We start from the raw sequence: 19,552 nt of genomic DNA, 5'->3' as shown, positions 1-19,552 counted from the left end.
CCTTGGGTAAAATAGAGGCATTATAGTCCTAACGGCAGTTTTGGCTCACACACAGTGCCTCCATTCATTTACCTGCAACAATTTGATTCTCTTTCTACCTCTCTTCAGCCCCACTCTCTATCCCCTGTTTTTTTGCGACAGTCCAACAACTGAAATCACTCAGGTTTTTGTTTGTCGTTTCCACCATGTCTTATTGATGTCTTTACGTTGTTGCAGACCCCAGCCTATAGAGCCAGCAAGACTCCTGGAAAGCAAGCACACCCATTCCCTGGCAAACTACAAGAGAAGGCACCAGCCCTCTGACCCTAAAGGGCTGGCATCACATCCCTGCAAGGTCAGCACTGATTTTATAATACTATACTATTTTTTTTAATTGTACTGTATTTAATATGATGAAACACATTGTATTATTTTATACTATGATAACTTGAAAGATCCAACACTAAACTGATCTATTGGGATGGAATTTAGGAAATGCTCTCCTATTGTGTACTCATTTGCACACTAAGAATAAAGTCAATTTCACAAAAAGGACTAGGACTTACTTTTGACATCAACAGTTAAAAAAGTATAACATTGTTTTAGCGGTAGCCTATAACAAAAGACATGTTTAAATGTAATGTTGCCAACCTCACCTCTGACTCTGATATGAATTATTTACTGATATTATAGAATTCTGTTTCACAATGTGATCATACTCTGTCCCACATTGTATTCATTAATTGTGGATAGTACATTGTTCTGCTCATTTTGGCACATTTGATGTGTGGGGCAATTTGTGTATTCCATTTTTTACAACTACAAACATCAGGCAGCAACATTTAATTAACAATTTAACAGATCAACAGCCAAAACAAATATCATATCCTGACCGTAAAAGACTTTGTCAATAGTATGCTTAAACTAAGCTGTGAGACATTATTTGGTTTGTCCAAACCAAAAATGATAGGATTCTGACCAGATACATTCTATTCTACCATCTGTTCTCCCATGATCCTTCATATTAAGGACATTTAACATTTAATTACCATTGTACAAAGCTGTTACGAAACACAACGCAGGAAAGATTATAGTGTAAAAACAGTGTTGTGGTTGACCCTCATCCCTGGAAACGGTCTTATTCTCGTCAGTGAATTCCTTCTTTTGTTTCCCTTATGAAGCCCATGTCTGAGCTTTCTTTTACTGTTTGTCCCAGGAAATAAAACAGAGAATAGACTACCCACAAAGAAAAAAGAACAGGAAAAATATGTAGCTTAGGTTCAATACTGTAATTTGGAGGGTGTTGTCCCTATGGTCTTTTTATTTTCCTTTTTTTAAGTTAAACCTTTGAATACCAATGACTCAATGTGGTCCCTTCACCTGGAGCAATTTTGAGAGGAGCTGAAAACTGACATGATGATACATGCCCGTTAGGGGTGGAGTGGGATGACTGGCACGTCAGACATATGTGTGACAGTGTACCTGTGTGTTACGCATACGTCAAGCCCCTCCTGAGTAAAGAATATAAAAGGCCCACTCCAATCTGACCCAAACATTTACACTTCGGGATCTCTCAAGTGATTTGGAGACATACCTGCTTTCGCATATTTTGGAACTCCTTTGGACGACATAACAAGAACCTTTACAGAAGACATGGTGTCTGCTGGGCTTCAGATTGTGGGCGCTGCCTTGGGCATTATCGGTTGGGTTGGGGTCATCGTTGCCACCGTACTGCCCCAGTGGAAGGTGTCAGCTTTCGTTGGACAGAGTATCGTAACTGCCCAAAGCATATGGGAGGGCATCTGGATGAGTTGTGTGTCACAGAGTACAGGACAGATGCAGTGCAAGGTCTATGACTCAATGCTGGCCCTCTCCCAGGACATGCAATCCGCCCGTGCCCTCATGGTTATCTCCCTGATGACAGGCATTGTGGCCATCCTCTTGGCCGTTGCCGGGGGTAAGTGCACAAACTGCGTGGAAAATGAGAGAACCAAATCCATTATCTGCGTGGCAGCTGGTGTGATGTTCATCATATCTGGTATTCTGTGCCTCATCCCTATTTGCTGGTCCGCCAACGGCATCATCAATAACTTCTACAACACAATGACGGCGGGCTCCCAGAAGAGAGAGCTTGGTGCATCCCTTTTTATTGGCTGGGGGGCCTCAGGCCTCCTCATCGTGGCCGGTGCCCTCCTTTGCGCCAACTGCCCTAAAAAGGACAGCTACTCTGCCAAATACACGGCTCCCAGGACCGCGGGATCAAAGGACTACGTCTGAAGAACATTTTGGGTCAAAGTGACAGGAAAAGACTGAGATGGACTTGTGCAGTGCGTTGGGTCAAATACCAGATGGCTCACCTTTATTCATTCAAAGTGTCACATACAATGTGATATCTGTAAGACATAGAAATATTAATTCTACAGTTTGGCTTGATGCTTTTATGTTGGCCCTCAGATAGATGACTCGTCAGTTGAATAGATGGTGCAACCCCACTGGGATTTAAAGAAGACGCCACACCCAAACCACGGTGAAAAAGAACTGAGTGTCTGAATGAGTAACTTACAGATAGAGTTACAAACATGTATTCAAATGACATTCTTTTTCTTTTCAACTTCAAAACATTTCAACTATAAGCTCTTGTGTTTAAAGATATAATTTCATCGTAAAATATGTGTGTTGTGTGTGAATAATCTAAAAATGTAAATACACTTTTTTACTTTAACTTACGTGCTTCATGTGTTCCTTTTATTGTTATACCACACCCAAATGGATTTCTCATTACAAGAAACTGATGAACTCTGAGAATAGAATAACAAAAATAAAACTTGCATAGTAACAAACTTATTTATTACAGAGCTGTCCCAAAGTCATCCTAAGAATATCGCATTACACATGGCCCTTGGTGACAGACAGACAGACAGACAGACAGACAGACAGACAGACAGACAGACAGACAGACAGACAGACAGACAGACAGACAGACAGACAGACACACACACACACACACACACACACACACACACACACACACACACACACACACACACACACACACACACACACAGACACTTTCTTTCGTTTTTTTTTAGTTGGTAATTGTGGTCAAAAAATGTTACAAAAATGTAATATGTGTCTCATGAATGGGTCTACAGTATGTTCTTATGTTCAAGTGTGTCTACTGTCTAGTATTGGCTATTTTGATTTGTACCAAGCACACTACCTGTATCATTATTATTATTCCCAAATTCCACTTTAGCCAGCACAAAGTACAGTATTACTGCACCTAAATATATCATAAAGACGTACTCCATCTTATTTAAAAGAAAACAGTAAAATAGAAAGTGCAATTAAATAGGCTTTCTAGTATTGCTGTCTTAGTTTATGTGTACACAAAATAGATGCCTAAAGGGGAAGTATAAGCATTTTCTGCAAGTATAGATATTGACAGTTAAATGTTGTTTAACTGTTAAAAGTTAACTAATTGAAAAAGCTCCCTTCTCTGTCATTATCTGTCTTTTACTGCCCCTTGCAGTAAAATAAATAATGCATCTAATAAACTCTACAGCTTCTCTACGGTGTTCTAAATTGTAACCAAGACAATATTGTTAATTTTCTTTTGCAGTCTTTACTTTATTTAGTATACTGTAGAGGGCAGAGTTGGAGGGGAAAAACAGGGTCAGATTCAAACTCGGATCCACAAGAAGCATTTGGTTAGTGCACTAACTGGTTGTGCCACCAGGCAACCCCTTACCCCATACACACATATATACCTCAGTTCCTTTTTCCCTACAGTCTGCCTCACCATAAAGAGAACTTTATTTTCTAGTTTTTGCTTCTATTTTTTGTATACCTGTTTAACTGAAGAGCACCTGTTTGCCAAAGCCACAAGACTGAACTCAGGCAGCGCTTCCTTCTTCTGTTTTAAATACTTTTTAGTTGATAATTGTGCAGTGATGGAAGAAGTACCCACATTTTTTTACTTAAGTAAAAGTATCAATACTGCAATGTAGATATACACTGTTACAAGTAGAAGTCCCATATTCAAAATGTACTTGAGTAAAAGTACAAAAGTATCTGCATCAAAATATACTTAAAGTACCAAAAGTAAAAGTACTCATTGTGCAGAATGTCCCATTTCACAAGTTCAAAATGTATATAGGGCAGAAGTGTTTAGTTTTGTACAAAGTTGCCGATGGGTTCCCAGATTGTGTACAAAGTAACTAGTAACTAAAGTTTTCATATAATTGTAGTGGATTAAAAGCACAATATTTTCCTTTGAGATGTAGTGGGGTAGACGTAAAAGTATTGAAAATTGAAAATACTGAAGAAAGTAAAAGAATACCTCAAAACTGTACCTAAGTACAGTACTTGAGTACATGTACTTTGTTACTTTACACAACTATAATTGTGGTAAAGAAATGCATCAAACCTGTACAGTTTATTAGGTTCTTGAGTTTGTTAATGTTTTCCTCAATGAGCTCACTGAGAGTGGCCCCCAAAATGTGTCTTATGAATGGGTTTATGTTCTTATGTTCAAGTGCGTCTTACTTTAGTCTAGTATTGGCTATTTTGATTTGTACCAAGCACACCTGTATCTAACCTCAGAAGCACACATTTGTACATTTTGGTGGTTCATCTGTAACTGAATATTGTTTGTTAGTTTTGATTTCCCATTACTTATTCTGACCATCTTGAATCCTTGCACCTGACAAATAACCAGAAGTATGATTTTTTTTAAACTAATACTAAAACTAATAAAAACTGTAAACAAAGTATTCCCGTAATTATTTTGAGCAGTATAATTTTATGTAAGTGTGATTTCCTTCTTTAATGTCTAAAGAAGGTTTCTTACAAACATATAAAACATAAAAACAGACTTTCTTTCTAGTGTCTCTGACCTTGAAGCTGTTTTCTGGTAGGTCAGCAGTACTGGAGGTCACAGAGCCTCTGTTTGTGTGTAAACAATCCCAGCAAACTGCAGCTGAGGCTTATGGTATCACCTACCCTCATGTCTGAGTCCCCTCCTCTCACAGCTCAAATCTATAAAAGCTGGACATTATTCTGGACGTTATGCAGCTTCCACTTTCTGGGACCTCTTCGTTTTGATGGGAGTGTGTGAGGAAAGAAGGCAGAAAAGATGGTTTCTCAGGGGATTCAGCTCCTAGGCCTTTCAATGGCTTTGATCGGCTGGTTAATGGTCATCGTGGTGTGCGCCATGCCCATGTGGAAGGTCACAGCTTTTGTCGGTGCCAACATTGTGACTGCCCAGACCATCTGGGAGGGCATGTGGATGAACTGCGTTGTCCAGAGTACAGGCCAGATGCAATGCAAAACCTATGACTCCATGCTGGCTCTGCCTCAGGATATCCAAGCGGCTCGCGCCATGATCATCATTTCTATCTTAACTGGTATCTTTGCTGTTGTCATGTCGATTGCTGGAGGGAAATGCACTAACTGTATTGAGGAAAAGCGGTCCAAGGCCAAGGCCTGCATTGTGGCTGGAGTTATGTTCATCATCTCAGGGATTCTCTGTCTTATCCCAGTTTCCTGGTCCGCCAACACCATCATCCAGAATTTCTACAACCCAATGATGATTGCAGCCCAGAGGCGGGAGTTAGGAGCAGCCCTTTACATTGGCTGGGGAGCCAGCGCTCTGCTACTGATGGGGGGGTCGTTACTGTGCTGGAACTGTCCCCCAAAAGACAATCACCACCAATACGTGCCCAAATTTACACCTGCGAGGTCCAGTGCCACATCCCGGGAATATGTCTAAATGAAGATGCAGAAAAACAATGCAAATGTTTCCGATTATCAATGGAGAAAGAATTTCAATATTGATGTTGAATAATTTGCTTTGAAAGTATTTTAGGGGTAATAATTAGGGATTTTAACTGGCTCATTACATTTTATATAGATCTGTCACTTTGACAGGGCGCCACTGTAGAAATTAAATTGACAAGTGGCATGTGTCTTCTATTTTTAGAGTTGTCACAGCAGTTTGGTAAGAAAGGAGGGATTTCAGGAGGTCTTCATTTGTTGCACTGGAAGATATACTGTATAACCGAGACAGACTAGTGTGGAAAACAAAACAAAGGATGTATATTCATTTTATTCAATATTTTGTTTTTATTGAAGGTACATTTATTGACAAAATCAATACTGGATTTAAGCATTTGCTTATCGTTTTGGAGAACTGAAAAAGATTGTTTCCCAAAAGTGCTCAATTTGCATGGGGTGTATTTGAATCACCTTTTAAGAATCCATAGTTTTTTTCTAAATATTTGTCATTCTAATGCAGAAATAACAATATTGTGTATACTTTTTATTTTACTGTAAATAAACAATCTCCTTGATGATCACTGTTCATTTACTCCTGTGAATTTAAACAACTACAGTGTAAGATAGAAACTGTAGCAGACTCTTAGTTTTACTGTAGTGATAGTCTTTCAAAGTAACCTTTTGGTTTGGGTAAATATATTAATTCTTAGCTTAAAAAGTTATAAAAGAACATCACAAAGTTAGTAAGAACATTATTATGCAGTTATAAAATGTATGCACATGGCCTAGTTTAACCACTTTTCTCAGCGTCACCAAAGTGTTGAAGTGTGAGACTGTGGGGTGGACTACTAGCTAGATCATGCATTTAGGATGTCGTATAGAATCTAATCTATGTGGGAGCGGTGGAGACAACTCTTTGAACTATTCAGGTTTTGAGAGGGTTGTTTTGGGTTACAAATTCCATCATTCATTTGGCCTGTTATTTATCAGGAAAATAGCCTCAACCCTTTTATTTATTTATTTATCTTTAGTATATTTGCACATTTAAAAACAACACATTTGTAACAACAGCATAATATTGGGTTGGGTTGTGCAGGTGAGATTTAGAAAACCCTGTGGGGTTTATAAAGTTAATCTCACCTCAACAAAAATACTTAGAAAAATAAAACACAAAATAATACACAGTTACACAGTATGAATTAAAGAGAGAAACGAATAACATATTAGTAGAATCAGGAGTATATGTGCAAGTGCGAGAGTTGAAGTCTATGTCAATTGTTAAATTTGATTCATCAAATGGGTTCTAAGCTTATATTTAAAATGATTTAGTAAAGCAGACTTTGATGAGATCTCAATATAGCTGTTCCATAGCTGAGCCCCCCTGTACCTGATGGCCACAGACCTCTATCTTTGATATGGTACTTTATTCAATCTTCAAGAACATTTTTATTGTTAGATACTGGTCTGTCATTTGGTCCAGACTTCCTTTTCTCCTGTGTACAGTAGGCATACGGTAGATGTAACAGTGAAACTCTGATCAAAATACCCATAGACCTGAGATAAATCAAGGCGTCATAGCAGCACAACAGGCATGAAACACAGATGCTGGACGAGATACAAAATAAGTAATAAGGATGTAGTAAGGAATTATTGTATGTTCTCTAGTTGTATTTACTTGTACATACTAATGGTGAAGATTAATTATCAATAATTTAGCTGGGGATCCCCCGGACCCCCCCCCCCCCCTCCAAGGACCCCTGACGGTCCCCAGACCCCACATTGAGAAACAATACCTCAGGAGATATTGTCATCCATGACTTCCATTAAGGATAAAGGAAGTCATGTGTCACTGTCATTCTTATGGTTATTGCTGCCTTTATGGAGAGATTAGCCAATGCTTTTGTTGCTTCCAAAGCAATGCCATTTTTTAAAAATGTATTTTTTGTGAAGTAAAAGGAAGACTAAATGTACTGAAAATGTATTGCAAAGTGCAATCCAGACATATTATTTCATTTTCTGAATTACTACATAAGCAAGCCTTGTGTGAATAAAAGCCCTTACAGTAAAGACACATTTAGCAGATATCAGTGCCGGTTTTGGGTCCTTTTGATCTGCTGATTGGCAGATAGATACCCAACTAAACAATCAGCCTGGTAAACTCTGCGCATATGAAAGAATCCTTTCATATACACAAGAACTACACTACAAGTGAAAATGGTTGCCACTCCTCCACCTGTATATATATCTTCATGGTGATAGGCTAGAGGAATCTAGTTTGGCTGGAAAAACTCACTAGATGACACTCCTCCTACTGCTGCATTCCTCCTCCAACAAACAACTGTCCGGAGAGTCATTTTGGTAGAACAGAGCGTAGGAGAACTAGACCTGTGAGCCCAAAGCTTTCTCTCTCCCACCGCAGACACAGCCTCTTCACCATGGGGCGGATCGGCAAGGAAGTAGCAGGCCAGATCATAAGCTTCATAGGCTTTGTAGGGGTGTGTGTGTCCTGCGGCATCCCCATGTGGAGGGTGACCTCTTACATCGGAGCCAACATTGTCACGGGCCAGATCGTGTGGGACGGCCTGTGGATGAACTGCGTGATGCAGAGCACAGGTCAGATGCAGTGCAAGATGAACGAGTCGGTGATGAGGTTGACGAGGGACCTCCAGGCCGCCCGGGCCCTGGTAATCATCTCCATTATCTTTGGCTTCATCGGCTTCATAGTCACCTTCATCGGTGCCAAGTGCATGGGCTGTCTGAAGACTGATACATCCAAGGCCCAGGTGGTGATTGTAGGCGGTTGCCTCATCATTTTCTCTGCTGTCCTGATTCTCATCCCCGTCTGCTGGTCATCGGCGACCACCATCACTGACTTCATGAACCCTCTGACCATCGAGACGCAGAGGAGAGAAATCGGAGCTTCCATCTACATTGGCTGGGCCTCTGCTGCACTGCTCCTTATCGGTGGGATCATCCTGACCACATCATGCCCACCCCAAAGGCCCATGTATGGATACCCAGGATACGGACCAGCACCCATGTACCCTTACACTGGCCCGCAGGTTAACCCAGCTAACTATGGGCCTGTGTATGGCCCCCCTCCCGGTAGACCATACTCAGGCACAGGATCCTATGCGCCCAGCAAACCGTATGCAGCACCAACCACATACTCAGCCAGACAATACCTTTAAAGAAGCTTAAATGGACAGAAAAGAGACTCCCCCTGTGAAAAGACTGTGATTTCTGTCCTGATGTTCTCATAAGATGTTTTGCGATGTTTTGCCACTGCAAAAATAATATTGCACCACAGTACGTTTATTTGTTCAGGTTGGTATGTGCTTGTCTGTGTTGTTGGGATCTGAACTTCCACTATTCACTATAACTAAGTTTGGTTATTATGAGTCTGATTATATTATGTTTTCTTGCCCGGAAATATAATTATGCTTTTAAAGCAACACACAGGTCTTTGTCAACTCCTGCCACTTGTCCTTTGAGAGGATTTTTATGTTGCCATACCAATATGTAATGTTTTGTAAAGAGAGATGATTTATTTTATTGTGTTCACTGGAAAATGATTTCAATAAAACATGTTCAAGTGAGATTTCCAGGGTTTATGAAGTACTTTATTGGATTTTGTAGGAGTCACACACGCATACGTGCATGTGTGTATTACATTTTCAATATTAGTTATTAAAGTAGTTTCTTATAAACATAGACCAACAGAAGTGTACCTAAATAAATCTTTTATCTATAGTTGAATACTTAGTATGACTATGTTTTGTCAGGGTAAAGGGATAGTAATTATGGCCCTGTCTAGTCTATTAGTATCTAAACTCTGAGAAGCAAGAGGGGAAAAGAGGGGAAGTCTGCACACTGTTTAAGCTCCCAGTAAAAAGTTTTATTTGTGGTTAGTCAACGTTTCGACCGTAAATGGTCTTCATCAGGTCTTGATACATTACATGGCAAGGCGTGTTAAATACAGGAGGAGAGGCACGATACAATCAAAGGCATCTGTGGCATTAATTAACCTACAAACGCACCCACCAAATCTACAGGCTCAGGCTGAGTACAATGATGCCATAAGCAACTGGCCTTGCAATATTATAAGATACTAAAATAAAATAAAATACAATTTACCTAATGCCACTTGATCAACTGATGAATTGATCACAATGATGAATTGATTACAATATGAGGAATTTGAGCAATAATGCTTACATTGATCAGAGTGAAGGACCCTTAGATTTAATGACATACAATTGACAAATAGCGCAAGGCCAAATGGTGACAAACAAAACATGAGCCTGGACCACCAGCTTTCTAAGCCTTGTCCCATTGTTGATAGTCTTATTTTTGGGGGGTCCAGAATGCAAGTTGTCCTCATTTCACTATAGATGACATTTCTTTGCGTATGGGCAAGGACATTTTAATGCAGCAGTCCCTGATAGAGTGGATGTGTTTCAACCATGATGGCCTTCTTCAGCACTCCAAAAAACTAAACAGAGAATCAAACGTGGTGATAAAACAACTAATGAATACATCATAAAACAGGAACAAGAAAAGGGACTTTTTAGACCAGAGCCATTGTTGATAGCCTTTTTTGTTTTTACCCTGAAACCAGTGTGAAGACTGGCTCCTTGAGTTTTTGATTGATTGACATTTTTATTAGGCAAAATAATGTAAAACAACACAGTTACATTTATAATGCTTTTGTCTAAAAGGTCCGGCCAAAAAAGTCCTTGCGGGCTTGTTTCCGTTGGGGTCCTTGAATTAATTTCATAGACATATATAGCAACCAAACAGTTCAAAATCAACATAAGAATACAGAGGAAAAATATATATACCATTATGTACAAAAAAGGCATGAGAAAATAAAAAAATATATACAAAAAAAGCATTAGAAAATAAAATAAAAAGTATGTACAAAAAAAAGGGGAGGGGGGGGGTCGTCTGTCTACAGGGAAACTGGTACTAGCTCCTCTTTAGGCCTCCAGAAAGATGAGTTTCTGTTCAGCCAACGGTTGGTGACCAAAAGCATTATTTGAATAGAGCATTTAGCGCCTCCTCCCTTTGTTTATGGTGCACTGCTTAAGGTTGATGCTCATCTCACCGAAACTACAGCCCATTACGCATACTGACTATGTGAAGAATCTGGCCGGGCAGGAAAATTACCCTCCACAAACGTTTCAGGTCAGGCAGGAAGGGCATTGAGTCGTTGACTCCACCCTTCTGAAGGCGTTCTTATAACTGAAGACGAAGTGACCCAGTCATTATCCATCTTTATAGCCGAGCTGAACTGACCTACACTCTGAACAGAAAACCTTGACTTACTTTTTTAACTTCTGACTCATAGAGATCAAGAGAACACTTCACCATGGTGTCAATGGGACGACAGATGCTGGGCTTTGCCCTGGCTATCATCGGCTTCCTGGGGAGCATCATCGTGACTGCCCTGCCCATGTGGAAGGTGACAGCCTTCATCGGAGCCAACATTGTGACAGCACAGACTGTCTGGGAAGGATTGTGGCTGAACTGTGTAGTTCAAAGTACAGGTCAGATGCAGTGCAAGATCTATGACTCTCTGCTGGCCCTGCCCCAAGACCTGCAGGCAGCCAGGGCTCTGACAATCGTTGCCATCATCGCGGGCGCATTCGGGATCCTCCTGGGAGTTGCCGGGGGCAAATGCACCAACTTTGTGGAGGAGGAGACCGCTAAAGCCAGAGTGGCCATCGCTTCTGGGATTATCTTCATCATTTCTGGCGTCTTGATACTCATCCCTGTCTGCTGGTCTGCAAACACCATCATCAGGGACTTCTACAACCCTATCATGACCAATGCCCAGCGGAGGGAGCTGGGAGCGGCCTTGTACATCGGCTGGGGCACCGCTGGCCTCCTCATCTTGGGAGGGGCCCTTCTCTGCAGTTCCTGCCCACCTAAAGACGACAGCAACTATCCAGTCAAGTACTCCCAGGCTAGGTCCACAGCCACCAGCCGAGCCTACGTCTGAGAGGACTGCTTACCCAAACAAGACTGAAAATGATTTGTTGCCACTGTGAGAGCGCCACAAGTTGGTAAAATGATGCGTCCCATCTTTAACGTCCCTGAAAATGTTTTGAAAATGACACACGATTGAAGAACACTCGTCCATATGTCATTTCCTGACTAATTCAGAATGCTTTGACGGGAACAAGAGGACATTTGCCTAGAGTACGGTGCAATTCAATTTATGTGTAATTTATGAAGTTCTTGCATGTCTTGAGGTGGCGAATGGACTAAACAAGAGCCTTTTACGTTAAGCTTGTATCAGAGCTTATTTTTTCTGTATATTAAATACATCTAAGCTATGCAACAATGGAGAATGAAGAAATGTAATGGACTACTGTATATGATTGATATACTCTGTATTTGATAACAAACCATGTTAAATTACTACTTTATGTACAATATGAACAACCAATGACATTGCTTTTTAATAAAACATTCAAACACATGCTATTTTTTGCCTTTATTTGTGGTTACTCTCTTTATTTAAGAAATTATACAAAACGATATATATTTGTTAGTGTCGGTGGTATGGTTTTGGTCAGCTTCTTTTTTATGTTTAATGACACTGTGAAGGCAAGAACAAGGAATCTATGGAACTCCCGCTAAAACAATACCCCACATTCTACCCTTGTCAGAGTGGAACTAGATCAGTTGTAAAAATGTTGTTGGGTGTGTTAGGAATGCACCTTTGAGGGTATTAGTGTGCAAAATGTTTGCAGCATAAGTTAAAATGTCCTCACATGTCAAACATCAATAGCTAAAAGCTTGTTAATATGACTTCCATGCTGTTATAAAGACAATATACAAAATGAATTTAGGGCATAATATTCTGAGAATATTCTAAAAAGACTTTTGCTTGACTTCTAACATGCAGACGTAACAAAAACTGGTTGAACCTGTTTCCAATGTTGTAGCTGTTCCTTTCTAATGAACTGAAGTAACTTTACAGTGCAAACATTGGTTTGTCCACTTAGGAAATGACTGGTAATACATGATAAGATAAAGATGGGCGCAGTAGCATTTCTACCCATCCATATGCAGTATAAGAACAGTGACTTCTGATTGTAAACATTGCATCAGAAAAACAGCAGAGTAATGTGTTTCATCAATATAAACATATAGGATGTGAAAGTGTATCACTCTTAGGCCTACTTGCCCTCTGTCAGTACAAAAAGAATGTCCCTGAACCGGTTGTGAGAGCTTTTTTCAAATGTTGAATTTGTTTTGCCATGGGCATTGTCATAGGTTTATGTTGTGGGCAGGGATAGGCACAATTACATCAGGATTTCATTAAAACAAATGCAAACATCAATTTCAAATGATTTGATTCCAAATATCCATAAACAATTATTTCATATTAGTTATTTGGTAGCTAGATCATACATATATTCTAATTTGTTTATTTTTTTGTAATTGTATTTTTTCTATGGACCATGAGTCTGCAATAAAAACATTCATTAATTCATGAAAAGTGCTTATGGTTTCAATTCATTCATTCATTCTAATTGACAACATCAAACTGTAAGCACTTTTTTGTGTCTTGAGTGTTCATCATTTTGTATCAGTGATAGTTGAAGTGTGGGTCAACAAAACTCCCAGTCAACAAACTAATCTCTTCACCCTCTTATTTCAGCACTGTGCACTGTTGCTGTTTTTGTTGATAGGCCTAACAATCTGTGACCAGGGTCACGCATTCACAACATCTCAGTTTCGAGCTGGTGCATTTTCATGCACATGCATCCTTTTTCCTTGTTGGTCGTAGGAACAACAAAGCCTCTTGTAACACGATTCCCTTCTTGGTGAATAAATGAAACCCCCACCTATATTGTCCTCACACAAAGAATCCTGCATGGCTGGTATTCTTTGGCTGGGCTTCTAAAGTGTCTTTAATAGCTAGCATTGCACACCTCCCTTTTTTCTTCTGCTTCGAATGCACATCAACACCCGATCGACTTCCGATGTTCTCTCAAAGTGTTGTGTGAGATAGAGTCGTTGGACGTACAGTATGGGTTCCATGGGCATGCAGATGCTGGGCAGCGCTCTGGCCCTGTTCGGCTGGATTGGGGTGATCATCGTTTGCGGTGCACCCATGTGGCGGGTCACAGCTTTCATTGGCACCAGCATAGTGACATCCCAAACTATCTGGGAGGGCATCTGGATGAGCTGCGTGGTACAGAGCACAGGACAGATGCAGTGCAAAGTCTATGACTCCATGCTGGCTCTGGGCTCGGACCTCCAGGCAGCCCGGGCGCTGGTCGTGGTGTCTATTGTCACAGGAATTGCTGGCCTCCTGATGGCCTTCGCCGGCGGAAAATGCACCAACTTCATTCCAGAGGGGAGGTCCAAGGCAAAAGCAACGGTGGCAGCAGGTGTGGTGTTAATCATCAGTGGTATTCTGTGCCTTATCCCTGTGTCTTGGACCGCCAGCATGATCATTAGGGACTTCTACAACCCTATAATGACCGATGCCCAGAGAAGGGAGCTTGGGGCTGCTCTGTATGTCGGCTGGGGTGCTGCGCTATTGCTGATCTTGGGAGGAGGGCTGCTGTGTGCCAATTGTCCCCCCAAAGAAGACAGTGCCTCTTCTGCAAATTACCTGCTGGCCAAGTCATCAGGAGTACGGAGCAAACAGGATTCAGTAGTTTCCTCTACCCCGTCGAAGACTTATATTTGAGACTTTCAAAGGGACAAAAGGGAAGCCTGTTTGACATGGTTTTATATCAATGAGTACGGGTGGCTTGTAATATAAGGACATGCTGGGAAACATAATTAAAAAGCTACTGTTTGAAAGAGTGAATGCACCGACCATGTACAATATGGAAACATATGCACTTCAGCTTCTAATTTCCAGCCTGGGGGATGACGCTTATTTGTTTAAAGAATGCTGCAATTGCCAATGTTGTTTCTTTGTAATAAAAACATTACTATCTGTATAAAGATGACTTAAATAATATAACCTCTGTTTTTTACATGTTTGACTAAATTAGAAATTATCCTTGAAATCACAGCTTTGTAGTTTTCATATCTTCGGACTTTGTCATTTTATCAAAATAAATGGCATTTAGTAGTGCCAGTTTTCTGTTGTTTTGTTATTCTTGTTTGTAGATTAATAATTCAAAATATTCACTTTGCAATATTTAACACTATCATTGTGAAAACCTGTTTATCAGGGCCTTATCACAAATAATCAACCAGCTCTGGTATCTCATTGCTGGAGGTTATTGCATAAATACTTTGTAGCTGTTTTGTGAATCACTGAAATCTGGAATGATGTTAATCTTATGAAATATTTCTCCTCAGTAATTCGTTGTGCAGTCCATGTGTTTATTTTATTCTGCCAGAGTCTCAAAATGAAGAGTTTAGAACTAATATAAGTAATGTTTATGAGTAGTTGAGTTGTGATTTGTAGTTTGCGTTAGTTCTTGTCCCCACCAACCTGTTATAGAATGGTGTTGTGTTCTCATACTATCTGATCTGGCATCAGGGAAGCAACAGAGAGCAGGGGAGTGTCACGTTTCACAGTTCTCACAAGAAATATAAAAAAGAAAAGAAAAGAAAAACTATTACTATGCAGTAACTGTTTAAAAGTTGAGGGTTTATTGTTCAACTCATGTATATTGGCCCTATATACTGGAATTGTTAACTCCGGTGTTTCTTATTTAGCTTAGTGTTCAGAAACACAGGTTTCTCATTGAACATTTTGGATGACACAGCATTAATGCACCAGAGTTGGAAGGTTACTGGGTGCATTTTTGATAGACTGAAAATCTACTAAAACAATTGATTAATATGACATAGAGTATATTATATTTAGGGCTGCAACTATTGATTATATTCGTAGTAATTATTATGAATTACTTTTTCAGTTAATGGAATAATCAAGAACCATATTTCTCATATAGCAATGAGTTAGAGCGAAAACATTCTAATGTTTTTATAATCAACTAAATCTATTAGTCTGACTCTCATTAAAGGTAGTGTAGGTGATATATTTGGTTAAAAAGTTATATAGCTCTACATTGTGCTATTAATAATTGCATTGTTTGTTCAGTAACAAACATTCTATACTAGCAACCACCTGTTTGATAAATAGAAAATACGTTTTCATGTGGGACACAAATTTAATCCAATCAGGAGACAGAACCCATTTATCAGCTTAAATTTGATAGTTTTCCAATTCTTTTATCCTATGAGTTCTCTCTCCTGATTGGATGAAATTGGTACCCCGACTTGAAAATGCATTTTCTGTTCACTAAAAAGATGGAGAGACAGGGGGACCCGTTACTGAACAAACACTTTATAGCAACGGTTCTCAAACTTTTACATTTCAAGGTCTCTCCTTAACTCTGACAGTATACAAATGGAACCATATAATGTCAGAGTTACATACTCAACGGACAGCAAGGTACTTAGATAGGGAGACTAAACTGGTGGTGGCCAACTCCCTTATTCTGTGCCACTTTGATTTTGCATGTACATCTTGATTCGAGGGCTTAATGAAATCCCTCAAAACCAAGCTACAGTCAGCTCAGAATAGACTGATCAGGGTAATTCTAAGGGGTGGGACCCAGAACCCATATTGGTAGGAACCAGTTTAGAGAGCTCAACTGGCTCCCAGTAGAATCCAGGGTTACCATGGCCAGATTGACCATGGTTCATTAGATCATATGTCAGACATCAGACATGTTTTACTCAGGTAAACGAAGTACACAAATGTTTCACCAGCCAGTGTAGCAGATGTGAGCAATCCTGCTTTTAAAAGTAAAGTGGGCAAGGGATCATTTACACACACAGTGGAACAACCTCAAAACCAGTGTCAAACTGACAACCAATCTGAGGTCTTTTAAGCAGCAGACAAAAGCCTGTCTATTAGAAAAGGTTCCCCTACAGAGGGTCGTTAGTCTAGGGAGAGATAAGGGAGCACTTGTTTTTATGTATGTACTGTTATTGTCATGTGTTTTGAATTGTAATGTTTTAACTTATAAACTGTTAACTGTGAGAGGACCTCAATGGAAATAAGTCTAAGGACTTTCTTGTGTAATCCTCAGAAAAAATCTAATACTATCACAATATAGAGCTACTGTGTGTTAACACTTATTTGAACAAAAATACATCACTTAGGCTACTGTACACTCCCTTTAACCATTTAAGCCCTATTTTATACTTTGTCGTAGCTACAATGGAGTCACACATAAATAGCAAAAGTAGCTGATCTACAAGCCCACAACACATTTTTTTTAATCTATAATTGTAATCAAATGTATTAAAATATTTTAGATCGATAAAAAAATACATTTTGTTTTACATTTGCACAAAATAATTACCATATAGACTTTTCATATGGGGTTCCATCGGTCTGTTTATGTTGAAATACTGCTTCCTAGTGGTGATTTTCCTTCATGCACAACTGAATGCAATGTGGTTTATGTAGTTTGGGAACTATGACAGTATACAAAAGTATGACAAACATTTTTATTGTGCTCTGACGTCTATCTTCTGCAAGCAGTTACAGGAAAAGCTTGTACATTTCCAGAAATGAGTTCATAAATGAATCAGCAGATACCTATTATAATTATTATTTAGAAGCATAATAAAAATTAAAGTCAAATATGATATGGTCCTGACAGTCCTGTGTTGTTATGCTCTATACAGAAGTCTTTGATGGAATGGACAGTTTGTTGATATTGGGAAAATAATTTGTTTCTTATTTTAATTAATTTCTGGATGCTCATTTATTTGTTTCTGAATAAATACGACTCAGATAAAATGGTGTTATGGCTTAATTGTCAAACAAATAATTATACCGGGCACAAGATAAGCAAAACACCATGTTGGACATCCAACAATAGGATCAGAATCAGTTTATGGGCCAGGTATGTTCAAAAAGACTTGACTTGGTGCATTGCTCTTACATAGAAGAAAAACTAAGAAAGACAAATACAGCAGATGAAATAAACAAAAGTATAGAATATAATAGTACGGTATAATAACAAAGTAAATAAATACATACGTATACAAGTAAAATGATAATAATAACAATATGTATTGGGTCAGACTGGGTATGGATCAGTATTGGACGTGTGTATGGGACAAGTCATGTATCATCTATTTCACAGACCAGTTACAAATACAGCAATAAAGGTTTTGTTACAGCTACAGTAACAGTACAGTAGGTGCATGTGTGTACACCTACTGTGCATACAATACCATACAATACCAACACCATATCATTTCAAGTAACTTTCATTGTGTATTTTTTTCCCTCTTTGGGGATAAAAGTGATTCTGATTTCATGCAAAATGGTTGTTGTGTTGTTTACTGAAACTATAATTGTGTCATTGGTGCCTACTGCAGTGAGCACTAATTCAATGATCCTTTAATTCCTGTCTGCTATGTGTGTTTCCCCACAGCTCGAGGAAGAGAGTGGGTGCAGCACCCCATGGCTCTCCAGGAGCTGGGCATCAGCCTGTCCATGATGGGTGTAGCTGGGACCATCCTGATCTGTGCTCTGCCCATGTGGAAGGTAACGGCCTTCATCGGGACCCACCTGGTGGTCATGCAGGTGTTCTGGGAAGGGCTGTGGATGACCTGCGTCAACGAGTACACGGGTCAAATGCAGTGCAAGATCTACGACGCCCTGCTGGATCTGTCGCCCGACCTCCAGGCCGCCCGCGGCCTCGTCTGCATCAGCATGGTGCTGGGCTGCCTGGGCTTCCTCATCTTCCTCCTGGGAGCGCGCTGCACCAACTGTCTGAGCAACCCGCGGATCAAGGCCAGGGTGGTGGTAGGCGCCGGCGCCATCTTCGGCCTGGCCGGCCTCACCACAATCATGGCCGTGTCCTGGACCGCCAGCTCCATCATCAGTGACTTTCACAACCCTCGCGTCCCGGAGGTGCTGAAAAAGGAGATCGGGGCGGCCATCTACATCGGCTGGGTGACGTCAGGGCTGCTGTTCTGCGGAGGGGCCATGTTGTGCACCAGCTGCCCTCCGCAAAGGGCCAGGTACCATTCCAGTGGTTACACGCAGGCCAGGACACCTACTACTCACAGTGGCTATGCTGTCAAGAACTATGTGTGAGGCGAGGGCAGCAGAAGAGTATTGAAGACAAATGTCATATCAGAATATGAACATTAAAGGGGAATGAAACCCTAGACTCATTCTGTATTTTGTTTTCTGTACAGGTATAACATTACAGAAGGGTAAAAACAAAAACAAAAATAGCTGGCTGACCTGGTACACTGTCATAAGAAACACAGCTACAGCCAATTCAAATTATAATGGGTGTGTTAGAGTTAGGTGTGCCAATGTGTCAGCGTCGACAGTAGTGAACAAATCAGCCAGCCATTTTTACCATTCTGTACAGGAAAACAAACTACAAAATCAGCCTAGGGTTTCATTCTCCTTTAAAGACCGAAGATACTGTAAGATCAAATTTACAGCATCACTTCATGTGGAATTTAAATATGAATATTATAAAATCTCCTTGAGCAAGATTAACATGAAAAACAAATCAAAATGTAGCTGTAGTTATCTGATTGTTGAATGTGAATTTTTGTATTATTATCCTGTAATAAACCAAATTGTATTTTTAATACCATACTGTATATCTTCTGTATATTCCTCACATTTACAAGAGGATGGTTTATTGAAATCCATGTTTTTCATCTGGTAATTTGATCCAAAGAATTATAAATAAACTTTGTGTATGGACATGAGCTAGTCCATTCACTAATTTACAAATCTGAAAGA

The 19,552-nt window shown here is 39.9% G+C and overlaps 6 protein-coding genes across 6 annotated transcripts; all 6 read left to right on the top strand.

Annotated features, from left to right (window-relative positions):
- Window positions 1-277: 277 nt before the first annotated feature.
- LOC311049930 (claudin-4-like) lies at window positions 278-18,880 on the top strand (the record flags this gene model as incomplete). The annotated part of the gene is made up of 2 exons (XM_084063864.1): window positions 278-334; window positions 18,213-18,880. The coding sequence occupies exon 2, from the start codon at window positions 18,242-18,244 to the stop codon at window positions 18,878-18,880; it is 639 nt and encodes a 212-aa protein (XP_083919990.1). The 5' UTR covers window positions 278-334; window positions 18,213-18,241.
- Window positions 1,529-2,701, top strand: cldna (claudin a). Its single transcript, XM_084063869.1, has one exon. The coding sequence runs from the start codon at window positions 1,633-1,635 to the stop codon at window positions 2,254-2,256; it is 624 nt and encodes a 207-aa protein (XP_083919995.1). The 5' UTR covers window positions 1,529-1,632; the 3' UTR covers window positions 2,257-2,701.
- On the top strand, window positions 2,843-6,338 carry LOC311049931 (claudin-4-like). The gene has a single exon (XM_084063865.1). The coding sequence runs from the start codon at window positions 5,117-5,119 to the stop codon at window positions 5,750-5,752; it is 636 nt and encodes a 211-aa protein (XP_083919991.1). The 5' UTR covers window positions 2,843-5,116; the 3' UTR covers window positions 5,753-6,338.
- On the top strand, window positions 8,037-9,358 carry cldnf (claudin f). Its single transcript, XM_084063862.1, has one exon. The coding sequence runs from the start codon at window positions 8,193-8,195 to the stop codon at window positions 8,946-8,948; it is 756 nt and encodes a 251-aa protein (XP_083919988.1). The 5' UTR covers window positions 8,037-8,192; the 3' UTR covers window positions 8,949-9,358.
- LOC311049933 (claudin-4-like) lies at window positions 11,017-12,252 on the top strand. Its single transcript, XM_084063868.1, has one exon. The coding sequence runs from the start codon at window positions 11,132-11,134 to the stop codon at window positions 11,762-11,764; it is 633 nt and encodes a 210-aa protein (XP_083919994.1). The 5' UTR covers window positions 11,017-11,131; the 3' UTR covers window positions 11,765-12,252.
- On the top strand, window positions 13,655-16,093 carry LOC311049929 (claudin-4-like). Its single transcript, XM_084063863.1, has one exon. The coding sequence runs from the start codon at window positions 13,808-13,810 to the stop codon at window positions 14,474-14,476; it is 669 nt and encodes a 222-aa protein (XP_083919989.1). The 5' UTR covers window positions 13,655-13,807; the 3' UTR covers window positions 14,477-16,093.
- Window positions 18,881-19,552: the final 672 nt, after the last annotated feature.

This window comes from Gymnoscopelus microlampas (assembly GCF_963454915.1).
Source record: "Gymnoscopelus microlampas genome assembly, chromosome: 8".
Lineage (NCBI taxonomy): Eukaryota > Metazoa > Chordata > Actinopteri > Myctophiformes > Myctophidae > Gymnoscopelus > Gymnoscopelus microlampas.
Note: the sequence above shows the minus strand (reverse complement) of the source record. Positions and strands in the feature narration are given on the sequence as shown.

Coding starts and splice junctions, on each gene's coding strand:
- LOC311049929 (XM_084063863.1), top strand. CDS start 13,808: ATGGGTTCCATGGGCATGCAGATGCTGGGCAGCGCTCTGGCCCTGTTC.
- LOC311049931 (XM_084063865.1), top strand. CDS start 5,117: ATGGTTTCTCAGGGGATTCAGCTCCTAGGCCTTTCAATGGCTTTGATC.
- cldna (XM_084063869.1), top strand. CDS start 1,633: ATGGTGTCTGCTGGGCTTCAGATTGTGGGCGCTGCCTTGGGCATTATC.
- cldnf (XM_084063862.1), top strand. CDS start 8,193: ATGGGGCGGATCGGCAAGGAAGTAGCAGGCCAGATCATAAGCTTCATA.
- LOC311049933 (XM_084063868.1), top strand. CDS start 11,132: ATGGTGTCAATGGGACGACAGATGCTGGGCTTTGCCCTGGCTATCATC.